The following is a 20395-nucleotide window of genomic DNA, read 5'->3' on the forward strand; positions in this document are numbered from 1 at the left end:
ATGGATAGAAAGGGATAGCAGAATCAGGGGAAAGGGTGACGCACGTAATCTTGTTAGATTTTTTACAGTATACAGACTCAGAAGAGCAGGAGGAGCAGCAGAAATGGAATTTGATATATTTAGAAGGGAAATAGAACTGCTTGTAGGAAATGAAACAGAAAGAACAACTGGGGTGCCATTGTCTGAGGCAGGGGACACATTGAGGAGGAAAATTAACATGTTCAGTTTTTGCTTTCTTTGGTTTGAAAGAAAATGGGAGAAACAGGAAGGTAGCATGTGATTGCCGTTAACAGGGAAAAGAATCCACGTAATACAGGGTATAGCTGATGTCATGAGACCTGTGAGTGGAGGGGTGGGTATGATCTTGAGCACTTGGTTGGAAGGAGGGACAGGAGAGAGTGGGCAAACAGGTTTAGGGGGACAGAACAGGTGTGGATACAGAGATGCTGCGCTTGCGGCATGTGGAGTGTGAGGTCATTGAGGGATTTCCTGTCAGATGACTTTTCTTATTTGAATAGTAAGTTTGGTCATCTGAGAAATGACGGAGCTAGAATTAGATTTGGGGAGCATGGAGAATGCTAGAAATAGCTGCCCTGGAGAATGGAGGAGGGGAAGAGCAGGAAAGTAAGACTGCCCTGACTGCGTCCCTGAGTCATGTCCGACTCTTTGTGACCCCGTGAACTGTAGCCCGCCAGGCTCCTCTGTTCATGGAATTCTCCAGGCAAGATTACTGGCATGTGTAGCCATGCCCTCCTCCAGGGGACCTTCCCGACCCAGGGATCGAACCCAGGTCTCCCACATTGCCGGCGAATTCTTTACTGTCTGAGCCACCAGGGAAGCCTGTGAATACTGGAGTGGATAGCCTATCCCTTCTCCAGGGGATCTTCCTCAACCAGGAATTGAACCAGAGTCTCCTGCATTGCAGGCGGATTCTTTACCAGCCAAGCTACCAGGGAAGGCCTAGTTGAAACTAGAGGTAGTACATTTGTAGCAACTTCAAGATGTGAGATTTAGTCATTTTCCTACAGCCCAATTTCGTAAGTGTAGGCTGGTGTACTTACCAAGTTCTGGCTTGCTGAAGAAACAAAACAGTAGAAAAAGGGACTGAAAATACTAGAAAGCAGTGGTTCAGATGTGGGGCTGCATGAGGCGGAAGATAGTGAAGGTGGGAAGGGATTGACTAGGATGACCACAAGTTCAGGGGAGGGAGACTGAAGGTCTCCATATGGTGCAAGGAGTGTCTGAGTGATATTTGGATTTTGTAACTTCTAGATTTTGTTTTTAAATGAAAAGTAAAACATGCTTTGTAGCATTGTTCTAAGCAGCACAAACCATACAAAGAAAAAATTCTCCCTGCTTTAGCCAATTTTAATAGCCTGATGTAAAGCTGGTTGGGTGGTGCTGAATTCTCTTAACATTTGCTTGTGTGTGAAGCTTTTGATTTCTGCGTCAAATCTGAATGAGTCTTGCTGGATAGAGTATTCTTGGTTGTAGTTTCTTCCCTTTCATCATTTTGAATATACTGTGCCATTCCCTTCCGGCTTGTAGAGTTTTTGTTGACAAATCAGCTGATAACCTTAAGGGAGTTCCCTTGTATTAATATGTTATTTGTCATTTTTTCCTTGTTCCTTCTATCTTTGTCTTTAGTTTTTGTCAGTTTAATTACTGTGTCTTGGTGTGTTCCTCCTTGGTGATTATCCTGCCTGGGACTCTCAATAAAACTTGAATCCAATTGTCGGCTGAGAGGCGGGGCTGCACTCCCTCCCTGTTAGTTTGGCCTGAAGCAACCCAGCCCTAGTCTATAGGCTCTGTGATAGGGCTAATGGCGACCACAAGAGGGCTCATGCCAATGGGCACGTCCCAGAACTGCTCCTGCCAGTGCCTCTGTCCCTGCTGTGGGCCGCTGCCACCTCACATTTCTGCAGGAGACCCTTCAGCACAGTAGGTGGGTCTGGTTCGGTCTCCTGTGGGTCACTGCTCCTTTCCCCTGGGTCCTGGTACACACAAGATTTTGTGTGTGCCCTCCAAGAGTGGAGTCTGTTTCCCCCAGTCTTGTAGAAGTCCCACAGTCAAATCCTGCTGGCCTTCAAGGTCAGGTACCCCTGGGATTTCCAATCCCTTTGTCAGATCTCCTGGCAGGGAAGCCTGATGTGAGGCTCAGAACCTTCACGTCAGGGGGAGAACTTCTTTGGTGTTATGGTTCCCTCGTTTTGTGAGTCACTCACCTGGTGGGTATGGGATTTGATTTTATCATGATTGTGCCCCTGCTCCTGTCTTGTTGCAGCTTCTCCTTTGTCTTTGAACGTGGGGTATCCTTTTTTTGGTTGGTTCCAGCTCCTCTGTCGATAGTTGTTCAACAGCTATATCTGTGCTCTTGCAGGAGATGAGGGCACGTCCTTCTACTCTGCCATCTCGAATCAATCTCTCTCAATAGTTTGATGTACATCTTTCTATAAATGAAAAGGTTGAAGATTTTTGTCTTTTACAGAAATTAAATCATAGTATATTACTCTCCTGTATCATACTATCAAGTCATTACATAGACTGTAACTCGCTTTTTATAGATGCATAAAGCTTTGTAATATGCATATACTGTAATTAACAGGTGTTTTATTGATGAACATTTAAAATTGATCCTAGTTTTGTGAATAGAAGAAGCACTGCAGAAAATACCTTTATGTTCTCTATGTGTAATGCTTTTATTTCTGCAAAAAATTCCTGAAAGTTAAGTAATTTAATCAAAAGCTATATGTGTTTTTAAAACTTTTATTTGAGGCGTAACTTACATTATGAAAAGTATGTAAGTGTGCAGCATCTTGATAAGCATTCCCAGAGTAAGCACATCCAACTGTCTGTCTGTCGAGAAACACAGCTTGGCCAGCATCCACTGAAATCCTGCAGTCAGGCCTACTATCAGTCACTACCTCTGTCTCCACAACAGTTAGAAAAAAAACTTTGAAAAAGAATTCACAATGTGTGATTAGCTTTTAGTTTTACCTGTCTTAGATCTTTATGTAAATAGACTCAAACAGTGGTGTATTGGATGCATTATTGTAAATATTATAACCACTCAGCAGTGGCAAGAATATGTGTTTATGATGTACTAGTGCTGATGAGTCCAGAGTGCAGAGTTCCATTTAGGGAAGGGCTTGGAGAAGAGAGGACTCAGGACTCATAGTTGAGTGATGGGGAATGCTCGAGCGCCCTTAAGTCAGTCCTCATGAGGAACAGAGGGTGGTCAAGCAGTGCTTCCTAAGGAGAGCTGCTTTTGCTTGTTTCTTAAATGAAGGCACAATTTGCATACAGCAAAATTCACTCCTTTTGGTAGATTTCTTTGAACACAGTCATGTAACCACCACCACAATCAAGATATAGACTATGTGCATTTTTCCAAAGCTTGCCTTGTGCCCTATTGTAGTTGTTACAGTGGAGTTGTTCCTCCACTGACAGTCCCTGGTGACCCCTGATCTGTTCTGTTGTCTCTTTAGTGCCTTTGAGGGAGAGTTTTGAAAAGAACTTAACAGCAGTAATTCAGAGATGGTTGGATAGCATCACCGACTCAATGGACATAAGTTTGAACAAACTCTGGGAGATGGTGAAGGACAGGGAAGCCTGGCGTGCTGCAGTCCTTGGGGTCGCAAAGAGTTGGACATGACTGAGCAACTAAACCACTACCACCACCACCACAAAGAGCAGTGACTGATTGGAAACAGCCTGGATGTAAAGTGAGCGAGAATAAGCAAGTACTGGACCCTTTGACACAGCATGCTACAGGGAGAGCCGAGTTTCAGTTCGGTGAGGGAGGAAACACTTACCTTCATTCAAACAGGCTTCCAGAGAGCACAGTGGAGGGGTCTGGAGTAAACGGTAGCTGGAGGAGGCCCCCAGCTATGTGACCTCTTTTCCATGTTTTCTGATTAACATCCTTGTTGAACATTCCCCTTATTGAAAATTCCTTTTATTTTTTTGGTGACAATATCTCTTACATTTTTCGTTACCTCTTTTGCATATTTTTTCCCACTGACCTTTGCTTGATCTTCAGGTATTTCCTGAGATTTCTATCCTGGCTTCATTTCTTACTCTGTATGAGTTAGCCCATTCACTCTTAGGTTGCATTTTCTAAGCCATGCTTCTTAATCTTCATCTGTAGTGCAGACTCTCTTCCTCACAAGAATAATTTTTTAAAAACTTTTCACTTAAAAAATGAGCAAAAAAACTTCTCAATGGAAGGTATCAAAATATGCCCCCAAACCTGTGAAGAACCCCCTACTAAAATTAAAAAGACTGACAGTACCAAGTATTGACCATTGACAATACGAGGGATTGTTGAACAGCTAGAGCTCGTTTATTTATCTGCTTTGGAGAGTGTAACTGGTATAACAACCTCAGAAAACTTAGTTTCTATTAAAGATTTAGCTATGTATCTGTATATATTATGAACTAGCAATCTTACTCCTGGGTATAAACTCAAGAGAAATTAGTTCTTATGTGTACCTTGCTATGTTATGTGCATGAATTGTTTCAGCAACTTTATTTGTAACAGCTAAAAATGGAAACAACCCAAATGTTCACAAACAGTAAATCATGTAACACAACATTGTAAATTGACTATATACTTCAAAAAAATAAAACAAACGTAAATTGTGGTAGAGTATCATAGCAAAATACTGCACATCAGTGAAAAAGAGCTGTGATTCCCAAATCATGGGAATGAATCTCACAGGCAACGTTGAGTGAAAGAAGTCAGACCCAAAAAAGTATGTACAGCCTGCAGATGTGATAGACTGCAAAAGTTAGAGTACTATTTAGATGGATGAAGCGTGGATATTGACTGGGTGGAGGCTCACAGGAGCTCTTGGCATTCTTTAAGTGTTTTATATTTTAGTTTGGATGGAGGTTCTACAGGTTTATACCTGGACACACTGAAAATTTGTGCACTTTTCTGTGTAAGGTATAGCTCAGTTTCTAAAAAAGCGGTAAGGGGAATTCCCTGGCCATCCAGTGGTTAGGACTTGGCGCTTTACTGCTGAGGACTCAAGTTCAATCCCTGGTTAGGGAACTAAGATCCCACAAGCCTTGAGGCATGGCCAAAAAAAAAAAAAACCAGAAAACGGTGATAGGTTTTCAAATCCTACATAAAACCATCCTTTTTCTCTGATCAGTTTTTTTTTTGGCCAGTCATCTCCATTGTTTTTGGCCCTCTGTACTTTTTATTCCCATTACCTCTCAGAGTATTCATTCTTATAAGCAATTATAGATGCTGGTAATATTAAAATATATTAATATCTCACCACTGTTGTAGTTGTGACCGCTCCTTAGTTACCAGTAAATTGTATGTTCCTGTTAGTGCTTTCTCTTTCATTACATACTTTGATCTGTCATCAGAGCTGGTCTCCTTCTAGTTCATGTTTCACCCAGCGTCTGGCATATTTATGGCATCTTTATTCTACCCCACCCCCCTCCATTCTTTATAATTGTTCATCAAGTTCTTCTCAAAGTGTAGGCCACAAACTTTATTTCTGGTCCACAAGAGGATAAACTTCTATCAGAATGTGAATCAAATATATCACAAAGTACAGTTTTTTTGAAGGCTTCCTTGAGAAGAAAGCAGCACATTGCTTTATAGTCTGGTGTACAGTCCTTGTCACTTTGGAGACCAGCCCTTCCAGTAAACTGGTTTATGCCACATAAGTTCATAATTGTGTCAGTTACACAGTATATTGATGAGGAAGGGAGGAGGATGAGTAGCAGGGTCATAGTGCCAGTGAGTGTGGAAGAACTTTGTCTTTTTTTTTTTTTACCTTCTGGCATCTGAAGTCCTGCCTTATATTTATGGAATTCTTTATGATTTTGGTGGAAGGTAGAATCTGCTTCTCACTATAGCCAGGTGCGTGCTCAGTCTCTCAGTCATGTCCGACTCTGTGACCTCATGGATTCTAGCCTGCCAGGCTCCTCTGTCCATGGAAGTTCCCAGGCAAGAAAGAATACTGGAGCGGGTTGCCATTTCTGACTCCAGGGGATCTTCCTGACCCAGGGATCAAACCCACGTCTCCTGCCAGGCAGATTCTTTACCACTGCACCACCTGGGAAACCCTGTAGCCAGGTAGATTTGACCAAATGCCACTAGTAGGAGAGCAACTCAGGAGCCAGTGAGACAGAGAAGGGGGACCTGGGAGCTTCTGTTCCGTCAGTAGTCACAGTAGCAACTGCAGAGGTGTCTCCCAAGACACTTTTGCTGTGATTTTGGATGTCTTTGCTGGTTATGTAGCCTCTCAGTTTCTTCTAAGATTGTTATCTACTGGGTGTCTTTCCATAAATATATTTTCTGCTTAAGTCAGCCACAATAGGTTTTCATCACTTTCAACATAGAATCCTGAATGGAAAAGTTAAAAAACAGTTAGAAAAACAATTGTAATACTAGTTTATATAAAGCTGATCTCAAGCAAAAAATTTTTTTAATTACACACACACACACAAAGATTTAAGATGTTGTAGACTAGACTGACTTTGTGAGACATGTTGTAGACAGTAAAGATTCTAAATAATAATAATTTCACTTTAGTATTTTCATTTTCAAATTTCAGCATGCTTTATGGACCATGTGCTGCTATGTATGCCTGAAGTACTTGAAATGCAAATTTGGAGAGATTTTGCCATCTAAATGCTTGGCTGGATTAAACGCCTAATTAGGATGATTTTTCAACAGGTTGGAAGCATGCAATCGGTGAGTGCTCAAAATTCATTTTTAAAATCCGGATGTTGATAATTTTTTTCTGGGAAAAATGAATCTATGTATGGCCAACATATGTACTGTTTAATTTGCTTGCTATATAGATCATGGAAGTGAATCTTTATCCAGCATCCTATGGGATGGGTTACATCGAAAATTTACCCAATATTCATGTAACTGTTAAAAGCAATGAATTTGTTATTAGTGAGGAAAAGGCTTTAATACATATATATATAAAAATCACTGAATAAAATGTTTGACTAATGCTTGACAACTCAGTGTTGTAGAACTGTTAACATTGAAATATTGAATGCTTTTATAACGTGGTTTATATATATATATATGGTTTATATATATATATATATATATATATATTGGTGGTTTATATATATATATATATATTGAATGCTTTTATAACGTGTTTACAATAAAAGTCATGTCTGCTAAAATACAACTACAGATACAAAGAAAAAATTAGTGTAATATGGTTATTCTATGCCAAAGATGCTCTAATCTTAACATTTAAAAAATATATTCTACTGATACATAATTTTTTTTCAGACCCAGTGTAAAATTATTAGAACAATAGTTGTACCAAGCATATTTTGTGGAATACATATCATTTTCAAATGCAGTGTTATTGGTGACATGGAATTAAGCTGTTTTCTTAAAAGATATAGGCAAGTTACATAATTTGAGTATACTTATAATTGCATTGCTTTTATGTTTTGGTTTTATTTTGTGTCTCTTTATGTTGAGAAGGTTGAACTTTTATTCCCCCAAGCTCCCAAAGTTAAATGTTTTCTATGGAGATAAAAAGCAAAGAACCAAATAAAATTACCCTTTTTTATAGTTGCATAATTTTGAGATTATCATCTTGAGGATAAGCAATGGGAAAATGGTTTGTAAAGTTAATACTTTCATCTTTTTCAGTTACATCTTCTCACATTTCCTATTTCACTTAGGGCCGCTATACCACCTTTCTTGTTTGCCGCTTACCACTATTTGGCTACCTGGGGCAGATGAACATTTCAGTACTGACAGCAAGAGAATTTCTTTTCCATTCGAAAAGTCAGGAAGCTTTTGTTGCTAATGAGTCCCCCAACATGAAGCTTTACAGTTTGTGATTCCTTTTCCTTTGCAGTTTTAGTAAGAAGTGTAGTTTAGTGGAAAGATCATATAGGTCTTGGACGCACACACACCTCAGTCTGAAATGTATTTCTGCCAGTTACTTTCTTCATCTGCAGAGTACAGATGGGAAGAACTGCTGCTGCACAGTGAGCCTGTGGGTTAAATGGCAGGGTATGTACAATGCCTGCCAGTGGCTTGTATGGAGCGTAGGTATAGTCAGTGATAGTGAACTTCCTACCATTTTGCTCTGTCATCCTCCTGCCCCCGCCCAAAGTCGGGCAATGTGACCAGGGCTGATTGAGGCCAAAGTGCAGAATTTTGTTTCAGGAACAGATAACATGCTTTACTTGGTTTAATTTGCTTATTTAGCTTTATTCATTTTGAACTCTAAAACGGGTGCCTTTCATCAAAGAATGGACCAGGTAAGAGAGCATTCATTTGCTCCCAATATTGTAATAAAAACTGACAGCCCTTTTTACTAATGGCAGATGGAAATACCATTTTTTTTTTAATGTAACATATGATCATCACTTTTAACCAGTTAACTGAGTCTATATAAAAATAAATTTTCTCCTAACATGAAGCAGTGTGAACCTTTGGAGTTATTTTCTATCTTTGTTTCCTGGATCTCTCAGCCTGCTACCTAGGAGTAGTCTGAAAAGCAAAAAAAAAAAAAAAAAAAAATCAACCAGTTTTTAGTTCCATTTTTCAATGATAAAATATGTATTTCTCACTGGTTAGATATACAAATGAACTCAGTACTGTGTTTGAATGTATTCAAGAACAAAAACTGCTTTCATCCTTTACGTATTTTTATCTGCCTAAAAAAAAGTGCAAGTGAGATCAGGATTTTATTTTTGGTGATGATAACCTATTTGTATTTTATCACACAAATCAGCGCCATCATAATAGCTATCATTCATTGGCTTAGTATACCCAGTTCTTTTAGGCATATTATCTGTGTTCACTAGGACAATGATTTGTTTTTTAAACAGATGAGGAACCTGAAATTCAAGAGTGTTTAACTGAGTTGTCTAAAGTTACCTGACTAATAAGTGGCCGAGCTATAAAATGAATCCAATTCTGATTCCAAAATCCTTTTTTTAGTGTACTTTACTACCTCTTATAATAGGGGAAATGACAGTATTTATTAAATAATACAAATTTAAATCTTTTATCTCATTTAATGCTCATAGGCATGAGGTCCCCATTTTATAGATGAGGAAAGGGAAATATAGAGGGATCAATGACTTGCCAGCTTTAAACAGACAATAAGTGGTAGTGCCTACTTTTATTTTTTTATTTATTTTAATCTTGGCTTTTAAAGCCAGTCCTACATGTTGCTGAGGCCTCTCTGTTTTCTCTTCATTGCCTTCCATTTGGCCTCAACATTTGTTTGACTTTAAAACTATATACAGCTGACCCTTGAACAATGTGTATTTAAACTGCTCACATCCATTGATATGCAGATGTTTTTCAGTAGTCAGTACTACAGTACTCCAGGATCCATGGTTGGTTGAATCCGGGGATGTGAAACTGTGGATATGGGGGCAACTGTAAAGTTACTTGTGGATTTTGTCGGGAAAGTGGGGCAGTGCTTGGTGCCCCCAACCTCAGTGTTGTTCAGGGGTCTGCTGTACTCACATTTGTCCACACTTTCTTCTCAGTGTATTATTACTATATTTTTGCCCTTAAGTAAAAGTGTTTTTAAACTAGAGAAAGCAAGCTATGAATCTAATGTGATTCTGGTTAATCTCAGTATTTTACGTTGAAAAGTTATAGCAAATATCTAATTTGAATTAGTAATGTATTTCCAGTAATACTTGAGAATTGTACCCTTGTTTTCCTCTTGTGCTTTGGAGGAAGCGTGTGAATGTGGCTAGGAGTTTAGATAAGGAGGAAGAGAACTGAGGCAAAGGTTATCTTCAGTTGGGGAGTTCAAAATTGTTACCGAATTTCATCTTCATATCTTTACTTCTTTCTCCCCAACACACACTCTGGTTCCTGTGGAATTAAGAATTTATACCTTGTTGGGTCCTAGACTCCCTAAAAATTTGATTAATAGTATGGCCCTTCTTCCCAGAAAAATGTTGTGTATGCACACAATTTTGCATATAATTTCAGAGATATGGGAACCTCAGAATAAGAACCTTGGGTTAGTATTACATAGTTTTTCTAGAGAAAAAAAAATTTATTTAGAATTAGGTTTATACTTTCTCTTGCTAAGTGGTGACTCTCAAATAGAAATACAGATTAAACTAGTCTATAACAAACGAGTTAACATATAAAGCTTGAGAGCAGTCGTCATAATGAGATAGATGACAGCTTCGGATTCCAGCCTCACGCTTCAGCACTGTGACAATAGCATGGCACACTGAAAAAAGAACAGATAGCTTTCCTGTTGTCATCCTCCTGCCTTGCTGTCATCACTTTCAAACTCTGTTGCTACATGTTATGGACTGTCATTACTAGACTCAGATACGCAAGCACCCCCCTCCCGATTCATTATTACATTATTTATCAGTAGTTCTTATGAATAAAGCAAAACATTTTATTTAATAATTCCATTCATTTAATTATTCCTTAATGGAATTGAATTCTTGTTTCTTAATGAAATGGAATTGTCTAGTAATGACAGTTTTCTCCCTGACCTCTCTCTAACATCTGAAAATATTAACGACAGTTTATCTTTAGAGGAAGCCTTTCCTTCTGCAAACAAGTATCCTGACAAGCCAGTTCAGCAACCGGTTAGGACAGGAGATGCGCTTGGGCCGTGCAGCCTCCCATCATGCACAGATGGTGACTTTCCATACCATCTGTTCATTATTTCTTCACAGCCATTTACGACTTTGCCCCCTCCATGAGGACTGAATAGAAAAAAATAGTCAGACCTAGTTTTAGAGTTCCTGGAAGTTAGCTGCTCCTTCTTCTAACTTTTTCTTCAATCCAGTAAAGTTTACGGCTCCTCCTCTTTCTGAATATCCCAGTCACTAGCTCATTTAGACCCTTGCTTCATATTTTTTGGTGCTAAATGCTATGCAGTTCACAAGTAACTGAAGAACCACATTATGTTAGTCCACTATGTATACTTAAAGAAATAATCATGTAAAGCAGTCTGTTCTTTTACTTTCCTTAACTTTGTACAAAAATCCTAAATAGTCTACTCATTCCTTACAAGTAAATACTGAGTCTTTGGCCACCTTCTTTTGTGGAAGGCACCTGCTAAGTCTTTCCTTCTGATATTAAGCAAATGGGAAGATAGTAGTTGAAACGTAGTCCTGAAGCATGCATACCAAGGAAAGCTAAAAGCTGGCAGAAATCTTAGTTCCTGACCTTGGCAAGTCCTTTCTGAACTTTTCTTTGTGAGCTTTTTTGTCCTCTCCATCTGCAGGTAAGATCTTTGCTTACTGGAGGGACGAAAGGTTTCACATTAGGCTGTGTAACTGTCACATTATGATGCATAAATAGTGTTCTACTTGTACATCATAGAGTTTTCACTTGTGGCTAAATAGAAGACATCAGAAATGGTTGACTGGTGTAGTTACTATTGCCCTATGGATTTTTTTTTTTTCTTTAAAGATCTATGTCTATTAACGTGTATAAGGTAAAGAGTTTGCTTGAATACTGTCCATTTTAGAATTACTTGTCCTTATTTTTTCTTGGCCTCTTATTCTTCCCTTTTTCCTCTGGTCAGGTGATCTTCCTGCTGTTAGTTCTCATGTGTTATTAATACTATTCATGTGATGATCCTCTGTATGATCATTGGTGTGGATAATTTCCTTTCCTCAACTCCACGTAATTCTCTTCTAAGCTTCACATAGCTTCCTCTCTTGTATCCTTTGTTTAATGTTCTTATTTCAGTATTGATGTCTTTCCACTGACCAATTTTCCAATCTATATCATCCTTTTCTATTTCTTAAAAAATATTTGTGTCTCTAAAGCAGGAGTTAATATAATTTTTGTTGGTTGAAGTGTTAGGCTATTAGTACTTTCCAGAACTCTCCCAGGTAAAATCATCAGTGTAACGTTGAACATTGTTTTAATGCATTAAAAAAAACAATTGAAGTATAGTTAATCTGCAGTGTTGTGTGAGCTTCACATGTACAGCAGGGTGTTTCAGTTAAACATATATAGGAAAATATCTGTTCTTTTTCAGATTCTTTTTCATTATAGGTTATTGCAAGATGTTGAATATAGTTCCCTGTGCTGCACACAGGGTCCTTGTTATTTTTCTGAAACTTTGAACATATTGATGATGACAGTTACATGGGCTGGGGCAGAGGTATATATACCCCATGATACTCGCATTGACTCATACTGTTAACCTTAAATTGGATTTGATTGCTAAAATATGAGATCAGACTGCTTCTCTGTTTGTTTTACAAGTTATACATGCTTTTAAAATGGTCTAGAGGTCTGGTTAGGATTATGGGCGGAAGCCATAGCTCTTTACACGAACACTGCTTGATCAAACTAATTCCATTCTTCAGATTAGAATGGGCATGGAGTAACTTTAAAAAGGGGTCAATGTTCATGGCCCAGAATACATTATTTATGCTAGGATATAATTGAATATTTAAGTTGAATGAATTAAGTAAATAGTCACATCATTCTCCCTCTTGTCTTTTAAAATTGCTTTTTAATAGCATACTACCTCTCTTTACCTCTTCTGTCCAGGCTTTCAGGTATAGCACTGAAAACAGATGGATAGTTTTTCTCTTTAAGGAAAGAGCATATACTTGGGGCGAAGTTTCAAGGTACATGTTGTAATGATTTAACATTTAACATGCATTTTTTGTTTGCTTTTTGCTTTGGAGGTTTATGTTTGTTTTTGCTTTAAGCATAGCATAATGTCCTCTGTATTATGATTTCATCTGAAAAGTTCTGCTCATTAGGGTTATCACAACCCATTTAGTACCTTTGTATAAATTAGGAAAAGGTACCTTTCCCCCTAGACAGGGCCTCATGAGAAAATGTAGTACAACTGGATTTTGGCCCCCACTCACCCTTGGCCAGGCCTTCTTGTATAAGCGAACAAAATGAAGCATCGTGCATGGTACAAATTCAGATTCTGAACTTTGTACTGATTTGCATTTGTTTTGAAAGCCTATTGTAACAAAAGCAGCTTGTAGTTTTGAGAGACTTATACATATATAAAATTCTAAAAATAAAGCAGAGGAGATAAAATAGCTTCCTTTGCAGAATAGTATGGAAGCGTAATGAAAATAGATGAGTTTTTATTCCAAATATGATATTTTACAATTACTCGTAGTTCTTTTTTTGGGGTGGGGGCATGCCAGCTTGTGGGATCAGATCTCTGACCAGGGGTTGAACCTCTAAGCAACTCCCACTAATTGTTCTTTACATTTTTATATGATGCCTCACATTAAGCTTTACTGCATTAATAATAGCCTGCTATATATATTATTACATTTTTAATTGAAAAATATCAGCTCATTTCCTGTAACATAGAGCATTCTGATTCCATAATTAATGTGTCAGCTTGTCATGCAATTAATTGTCCAATGCTTTTGTATGAACAGTTCTGTAAGTCTTGTCATTGAACTTTTGGTCTTTCCTTCTTCCTTAGGTTCTTTGGTCTGGGAAGCCATATGGGTCATCTCGGAGTATTGTAAGGAAAATTGGTACCAATTTATCTCTGATCCAGTGTCCAAGAGTTCAGTTTCAGGTACTGTATTTTATATATTTCAGATTTTATATTAATATGTTCATTGGTAATATAAATAGGCAAGGCAGCTTTAAAAGTACTTTTTGAACCTCTCCTCCCATTGATGCCACTATCAATAAAATAAGAGGATAAAAACCACAGTAAAGTCTTTCTAATTTTAGTTCCTCTGTGAAGTGATTATTTAAGCTCTTTAAGACATTTATCCTTAAGAATACATATTTGAAGACTTAGAAGCATATAGTAAGCCAAGCAGTTAATTCCCAGGTGACCTTGAACATTGTCTTCTAGCACCAAATCAGGAACCACTCACCTCTTTGCTTGGATATAAAGGTTATATTTTTTTGATCTGGGCTTTTGTTCCTTACTGTTGTTTTAGTGTTAGACATGTATCACATAGCTTTGTTCTTGTTTTTCAGTAATTCTCTACAACAGTAATAAGACAAAACCTTTCAGTTCAACATTTAAGTATAATATAAAGTTCAGCAGATATTTATACCAATTTTAAATAATAGATTAGCATGTGAAATGTGGAAGATATATATTTAATTCATAATTCAGAAGTGCTCTTGTGAGCTTACTAGATATGATGTCTTACTTAAAAATTACTTCTCCTTGTAGAGACAGTTAACAGTCTGTTCCTCAGTAAGTGGTAGAAATTATCATTTGTTCAGATTGACTAGCAAGGTTGGTCATTATTGTGCCCACTAGCAGATTGACTGGCAAAACCTTTGTGCATCAGTCTAGACATTGACAAGTTGGAACTTCCAGAAGTAATTTTTATCAAATGATACAAAATGATAAATTTTAGCAAGTTAAAAAAAATTAAAATGGAGAAACCTATGGTAGTAATTCTGTCAAGCACAATATCTGAGAATTCAGTTCAGTTAGACACCAATTGTTGATTGCTTTATTTGCCAGTTTCCTTCAAATAACTATTGTGTTAACCAAGACTTACTTTCTTCTGATTGCACTATTCATTTAATTCTATTTATCAATCTGCTTAACCTAGTTGCAGGAGAACTTGATTCAGCATTTGTGTTCGCTGCCATCTATGGGGTCGCACAGAGTCGGACACAACTGAAGCGACTTAGCAGTAGCAGCAGCAGCTAGATGTGAATGAAAGCAATGAAGATAATCTAGCATTTTCTGGTAGCAGCCCAAATCTGCCTTGACAGTCAGTGGACTGAGGTACTAGGGCCAAGTTCATTTTCTTGGAAGGAGCCTCTTTCTCAATGTTATTAGTTACTTAGAAGGGTCTGAGCAGAAAAAGAATTTTAGGTTTAGTACAGGAGCTACATTTGAAAAGAGATTAACATAAGGAGAGAGGAATAAGGTATGAGAAATACTGGTGACCTACTTGAGAGTGTAGTAGAAAACAAGACATTTGTTTAAAGTGAGATTTTTGCTTCTAGGCAGCTTTGTAGCGCTGCTGCTTTTCAGATTCAAAGTCAATCTTAAAGTGTTTTATCTGCTAGTTAGATAATTTGTCTGGTATTTTTCCTCTGTATCCTCTGGTATTTTTGTTTTGTTTTTACTAAGTCTATCAGAAATTTTAAAAAATGGAGAATCTTTGAAAAATATAAGGGATGCAGTTCAGAGTAATAACATTGACAACATTTTTGCTATTCTTCTGGCTAAGTGGGGGTTTGATTGATATGGAATATGTTTGGACTGTCTAGGACTCCAACATGACTATAGGAAGTCTGAAACTGGGAAGCCACCATTAGACCCAAGGAGAGCAGACCCCATTATGGGGCCCTGTTTAGGAGACAAAAGTTGAAATAGATTAAACATGAGAATGAAGCATTCATGGGTCAATTCAGGAGGAGTAGTCAAAGCCAGTTCTTTGTTGTCCTGGGTGATTTCAGTGTCTTTGGAAACACAGTTTCATATTTTCTTTACTTCCTCTGCTCTTGTTGGCTTTCACTTCTATTCCTTCCCTTGTACCCACACTCACAGGCAGCACCTCAACCGTGTCACCCTCACAGCAGTTTTCACCTCTGAACTCTTAGGTCTCAGTATGTTCCTTCTAGATCATACCATCTCTTCACTGTTGTCAGATGACCCATTATCTGGACAAGTAAGACTCTCACATAAACGAGGGGCAAGCCAGGAATGTTACTTTGTGATGTGAGGGTTAGGATATCTAACTCTGAGTATCATAACTGGTACATAATTAGTGCACAGTAAAAGTATGCCAGTGGTGGGATTTTATCGTTATTGCCACCTTACAGCAGAATAGCAAATTAAACTTATTTGGCTCACTAAATGAACTCTGTGATTTTACAAATTTGATTTCTGTATATTTATAGGGTCACAGATCAGAACATAGATCAACATGTTTATTTACACCTGAATCCAGTTAATGGTCACAGGGAATATTGTGCTGGTAATAAAAATGAGATAATGAATGTAAAAAAGCATGTAAAAGCACTCAATATATTTTTGCTATATTGTTTGTTGGAATGGGGTTCAGAGGTTTTGGTTTACAGTGGTTCTCAATACTAGGTGCATATTTAAATCACCAGGAGCTTTAAAAAATAAGCATGCTTGGGCTCCACCCTCAAGGCTCCACCCCCACCCCCAACAAAAACACTTAACAGGGCTTATAAAGAATATAGATGTCATCCAAAGCTTACTAAATCTGAATTTCATATATTTGACTTTCATACATTTGTTTTTTAAAAACCTCTTCAGGAGCTTTTGCAGTGGGGTTGAGGACTTCATTTACAGGTTGTGTTTTCATACTTTGCTGAAGAAAGTTTAAAGCAGTAACATGCCTATCTGTTGGCAAATATGAAAGTAATCACTAAAGCACCTTTAGGGTCATTTTTATAAATTTAAAATTTTCTGAGTTTAACACATGGAATTTAAGTGTGGCTTATTGGGGGTAATAAATAAATACTACACTTAAAAAACCTAAGGCAACAAAAAAGTGATCTTGCATGCTCTCAGATAAAGGGATGGGTGGGAACTTGGCCCTGTGCTATAGGAGTTTGAATCCCTGCTCTGCAACCTGCAGACCTCTGGGTAATTTTACCTGGACTACCTCTTTTTTTTCCTGTGGAAACCCTGCCCCAGGCTAGTTTCTGGGATGGCTAAGAGTGATTGTTGGAATTGGTGGAGAAGGGAATGTTCTGTAACTAAACAAGTGTAAGATTCTCACTACAATTCTCACACTAAGTCTGGAAGGAAAACAACCACCTGCCACATGGCGTTTAGCAGATAAACGTGAGATCCATGTATTATGTTAGGTATTGTTGGTCAGTGATGAACCAAACAGTCATGATCTTCACCCTTACTGGGATATAGTTCAGGGGAGAGATATTAAACAAGGAAGTAAGCTGATAAATGTTCCAAGGAATATAATCAATCTGATTTCAGTATTGACTATCTGGTGATGTCCATGTATAGAGTCATCTCCTGTGTTGTTGGAAGAGGGTGTTCGTTATGACCATTGGATTCTCTTGGCAAAACTCTGTTAGCCTATGCCCTGTTTAATTTTGTATCTAAGGCCAAACTTTCCTGTTACTCCAGGTATCTCTTGATTTCCTACTTTTGCATTCCAATCTCCTGTGATGAAAAGGACATCTTTTTTTGGTGTTTGCTCTAGGAAGCTTTGTAGATCTTCATAGAATCATTCAACTTCAACTTCCTCGTCTTTATTGGTTGGGGCATAGACTTGGATTATTGTGATGTTGAATAGTTTGCCTTGGGAAATGAACCAAGATCATTCTGTCATTTTCAGATTGCACCCAAGTACTACATTTTGGACTCTTGTTGACTTTGAGGGCTATTCCATTGCCTCTAAGGGATTCTTGCCCACAGTAGTACATATAATGGTCATCTGTATTAAATTTGCTGATTTCTGTCCATTTTACCTTGATTCATGAACCTAACAGTCCAGGTTCCTATGCAATGTTGTTCTTTACAGCACTGGACTTTACTTTCAGCACCAGACACATCCACAACTGGGCATCATTCTGCTTTGGCTCAGCCTCTTCATTCTTTCTGGAACTATTTCTCTGTTCTTCCCCAGTAGCATATTGGACACCTGCCGACCTGGGGGGCTCATCTTTCAATGTCCTATCTTTTGCCTTTTCATACTGTTGATGGGGTTCTCAAGGCAAGAATACTAAAGTGGTTTGCCATTCCCTTCTCCAGTGGACCACTTTTTATCAGGCCATGACTAGCAGGGACCTGCCCTTCAGCATTATCCATTACTTTCTGATAATCCGCAGTATGCTAGCATGAAATGTCATACTGTGTGCGATGTCCATTTCTTGATATTAATATTTTTGCTATAAGATGGCCGTTAAGGATAACCAAATCAAGATTACATGTGTTATGTGTATAAATTTGGTAGCCTGGCATAGTAATTTGGAGCCCAGCTCTGTAAATAACGTTTATGATATTTTATTCTTTCTCAGTAATTGACTTCTTAGAGACTTGTTTCTCCACTGGGGATACTGTTACTTACCTTCTTGGGTTATTTTGAGAGATACACATTTCTCTCGCTCTTGACTCTCAGGTCTTTTTTCCTTCTCCCTATTTTCCCTCACCTTCCTCCCTCCCCCATTCTAGGTGTGTCATGAATAGAAAGTGTTAATAAATGCTCAGTTGTTTTTTTTTTTAAGTGACCACATCATTCAGCAGTATTAGTGCCTACATTTCAGCTAGAGTATTTGTTGTTCTTTACACAGGCATGCCCTGTGACCTATTGGTGTCACTATATTAAAATGTAGAAATTCTGCTTTTAATATTTTAACTATGACAGGAATTGGTAGAAAAAGAGAAATAATTAAATCTACAAATAAAAAAGCTAGATGTTGTTATCAATATTTTACAGTATTGCTTTGAAGAATACATGTTTTGCATTTAGCTATAAACAACTGGTGGTAAAATAGACTGAGTATATTTACTGTTACACCGTTTTTGGCAAGAAACAGAGAATCCTGGTTCCTGGGACCAGTGTGTTTATTTTATGAAAAGTCCCATGAGGACATGCTGAGTTCTTCTAATATTTTAAGCATTTCAATACTTTATATTTTTCTTTTATGTATTTTATTTAATAAATCAGTTTCTTTAGTATAGTTTTACATTATCAGGATGTTTTAAATCACCTAAAGTTACTTTGGTAAAATTCTTGAAATATAATTGAATCTTGGATAATTTAAATTGTATCAAATGTTGATTTGAATTTCTTAAGATTAGTAAAAAATACAGTGCTACTAAATCTTGCTCTGAATGAAATGCTTTTCATACTTTCTGAAAAGACTTTGGATACTGATAACACTAATTTTAAATTGTATAATTCCCTTGATTTTGAAAAAGAACACTTTTCTATCTCTTCACTGTTGTTGTTTTGTTTTTCCCCCTACTAACAATAGCTGTGATAGGACAGGACCTTGCTGGAACCGTCAGTAAGTTGACCTTTACTTTTCAAACTTCCCATCAGTCATCCATGCATGTCAGTAGTGGCGTCTACATCACACTTGCTAGAAGTCCGTGCCCTCAGACCCGGTGCCTATGCAGACCTCACCTGCACTAGCACTTTACTGAGTGAATTGCCCTCGTCATTTCACGCTTATGCTACTGAATGCACATTTCAGCAACAGTGGAAGAGGCCTTTTAAAAAAAGATTAGTATTACTGTTTTTTCAGTTTTATTTTTTAGTATGAGTTTGGTTTCCCCAGGGACTTTGTTAGGCTTTTTTGGTGGCATAAATCACTGTTATAATCTAGATATGTAACTTAAATACTTAAACTGCTTTATTTTGTGGGGCAGGATGTCAACTAGAAATGATACAGATATTAATTCTGGAGTTGGTGCTTGACAGTGTCATTAACATTTTCATTTCATTGAGTACATGTTGTAGACATATTAATTCAGTGATTACATTTAATCAATGTTTAATAAGATTACAAACTAAGTCCATGGAATAATCTTTTTTTAAAAAGTTTGTGCAAAAAGCATCATTTCATGTTTAATATATGAAGTATTACAGATGTAAAATTGAGAAGTATTGTATAATCTTTACATTATAAAATGACAAGCTGTCACAAAACTTATATTTTTGAGTATTCTTAGAAAAGTATCATTTTGCTTCCTTTTATGAACAAAACTATCTGAGACGAAAACAGCAATTTTTTTAACCTTTATGGGGAGGGAAGAAGTCTTCAGGTCAAAACTCAATTTATCATAAATATACCTTTCTTCCTACCAACTAGTAACTGTATTAGAACAAAATTTATTTTCTAAACAAAGAATTACGTAACCAAACTGATCTTCATAAACTAGCACCTAAAGGTATTTAAAATTTTTAACCATATTAGTATTATGTGTGTGTATGGTATATTTTACAGTTGAGGAAGAAGTATTAATTCAGTGTAGCTTCCAAAAGCTTCATCTGCAATGATAGTAAGAAGGTTCAAACTAAGAATGGGTTACAGTAGAGACTTTCTGATAAACATGTAAATATGTAAATCTCTCTCTCTGGCTTTTTAAGCTTTTTACTTCAATTAAGTCTGCATATTCTTTTTTATTTAAACCCTATAGGAAGTATCATATTAATCTGATAACTATTTTTAAATTATTCATTGGCCTTTTGGCTTTGAGGCATTATTCCATAACAAAAATTAAATTTAATTCTTTTTCCAGTTTTTTCAAGGTAAATTAAAAAGTCTGCATTTTCTTTCTTTAAAGCCTATAGGAAATACTATGTTAATTTGATAACTATTCTAAAATTATTATTCATTGGCCTTCTGGCTTTGAGGCTATTCATATTACAAAACTTTAAGTTCTTTTTCCATGTTTTGAAGGTAAATTTCAGAACTTGCATGCTT

At 37.3% G+C, this 20395-nt stretch overlaps 1 protein-coding gene across 2 annotated transcripts in view; it reads left to right on the forward strand.

Moving 5' to 3' along the window:
• The window catches only part of MTFR1 (mitochondrial fission regulator 1), a 60134-nt gene that overhangs the window by 8533 nt on the left and 31206 nt on the right, over positions 1-20395 (forward strand). The window contains exons 1-3 of one of the 2 annotated variants that reach the window (XM_070802607.1): positions 3489-3725; positions 6585-6724; positions 13452-13550. In XM_070802607.1, coding sequence (XP_070658708.1) covers positions 6662-6724; positions 13452-13550 — 162 coding nt within the window. In that variant the 5' untranslated portion in view covers positions 3489-3725; positions 6585-6661. Of the gene's footprint in view, positions 1-3488; positions 3726-6584; positions 6725-13451; positions 13551-20395 lie in introns of those variants that run through there. The other variant, XM_019973731.2, reaches the window with a different exon arrangement.

This window comes from Bos indicus, chromosome 14 (assembly GCF_029378745.1).
Source record: "Bos indicus isolate NIAB-ARS_2022 breed Sahiwal x Tharparkar chromosome 14, NIAB-ARS_B.indTharparkar_mat_pri_1.0, whole genome shotgun sequence".
Taxonomy (NCBI): Eukaryota; Metazoa; Chordata; class Mammalia; order Artiodactyla; family Bovidae; genus Bos; species Bos indicus.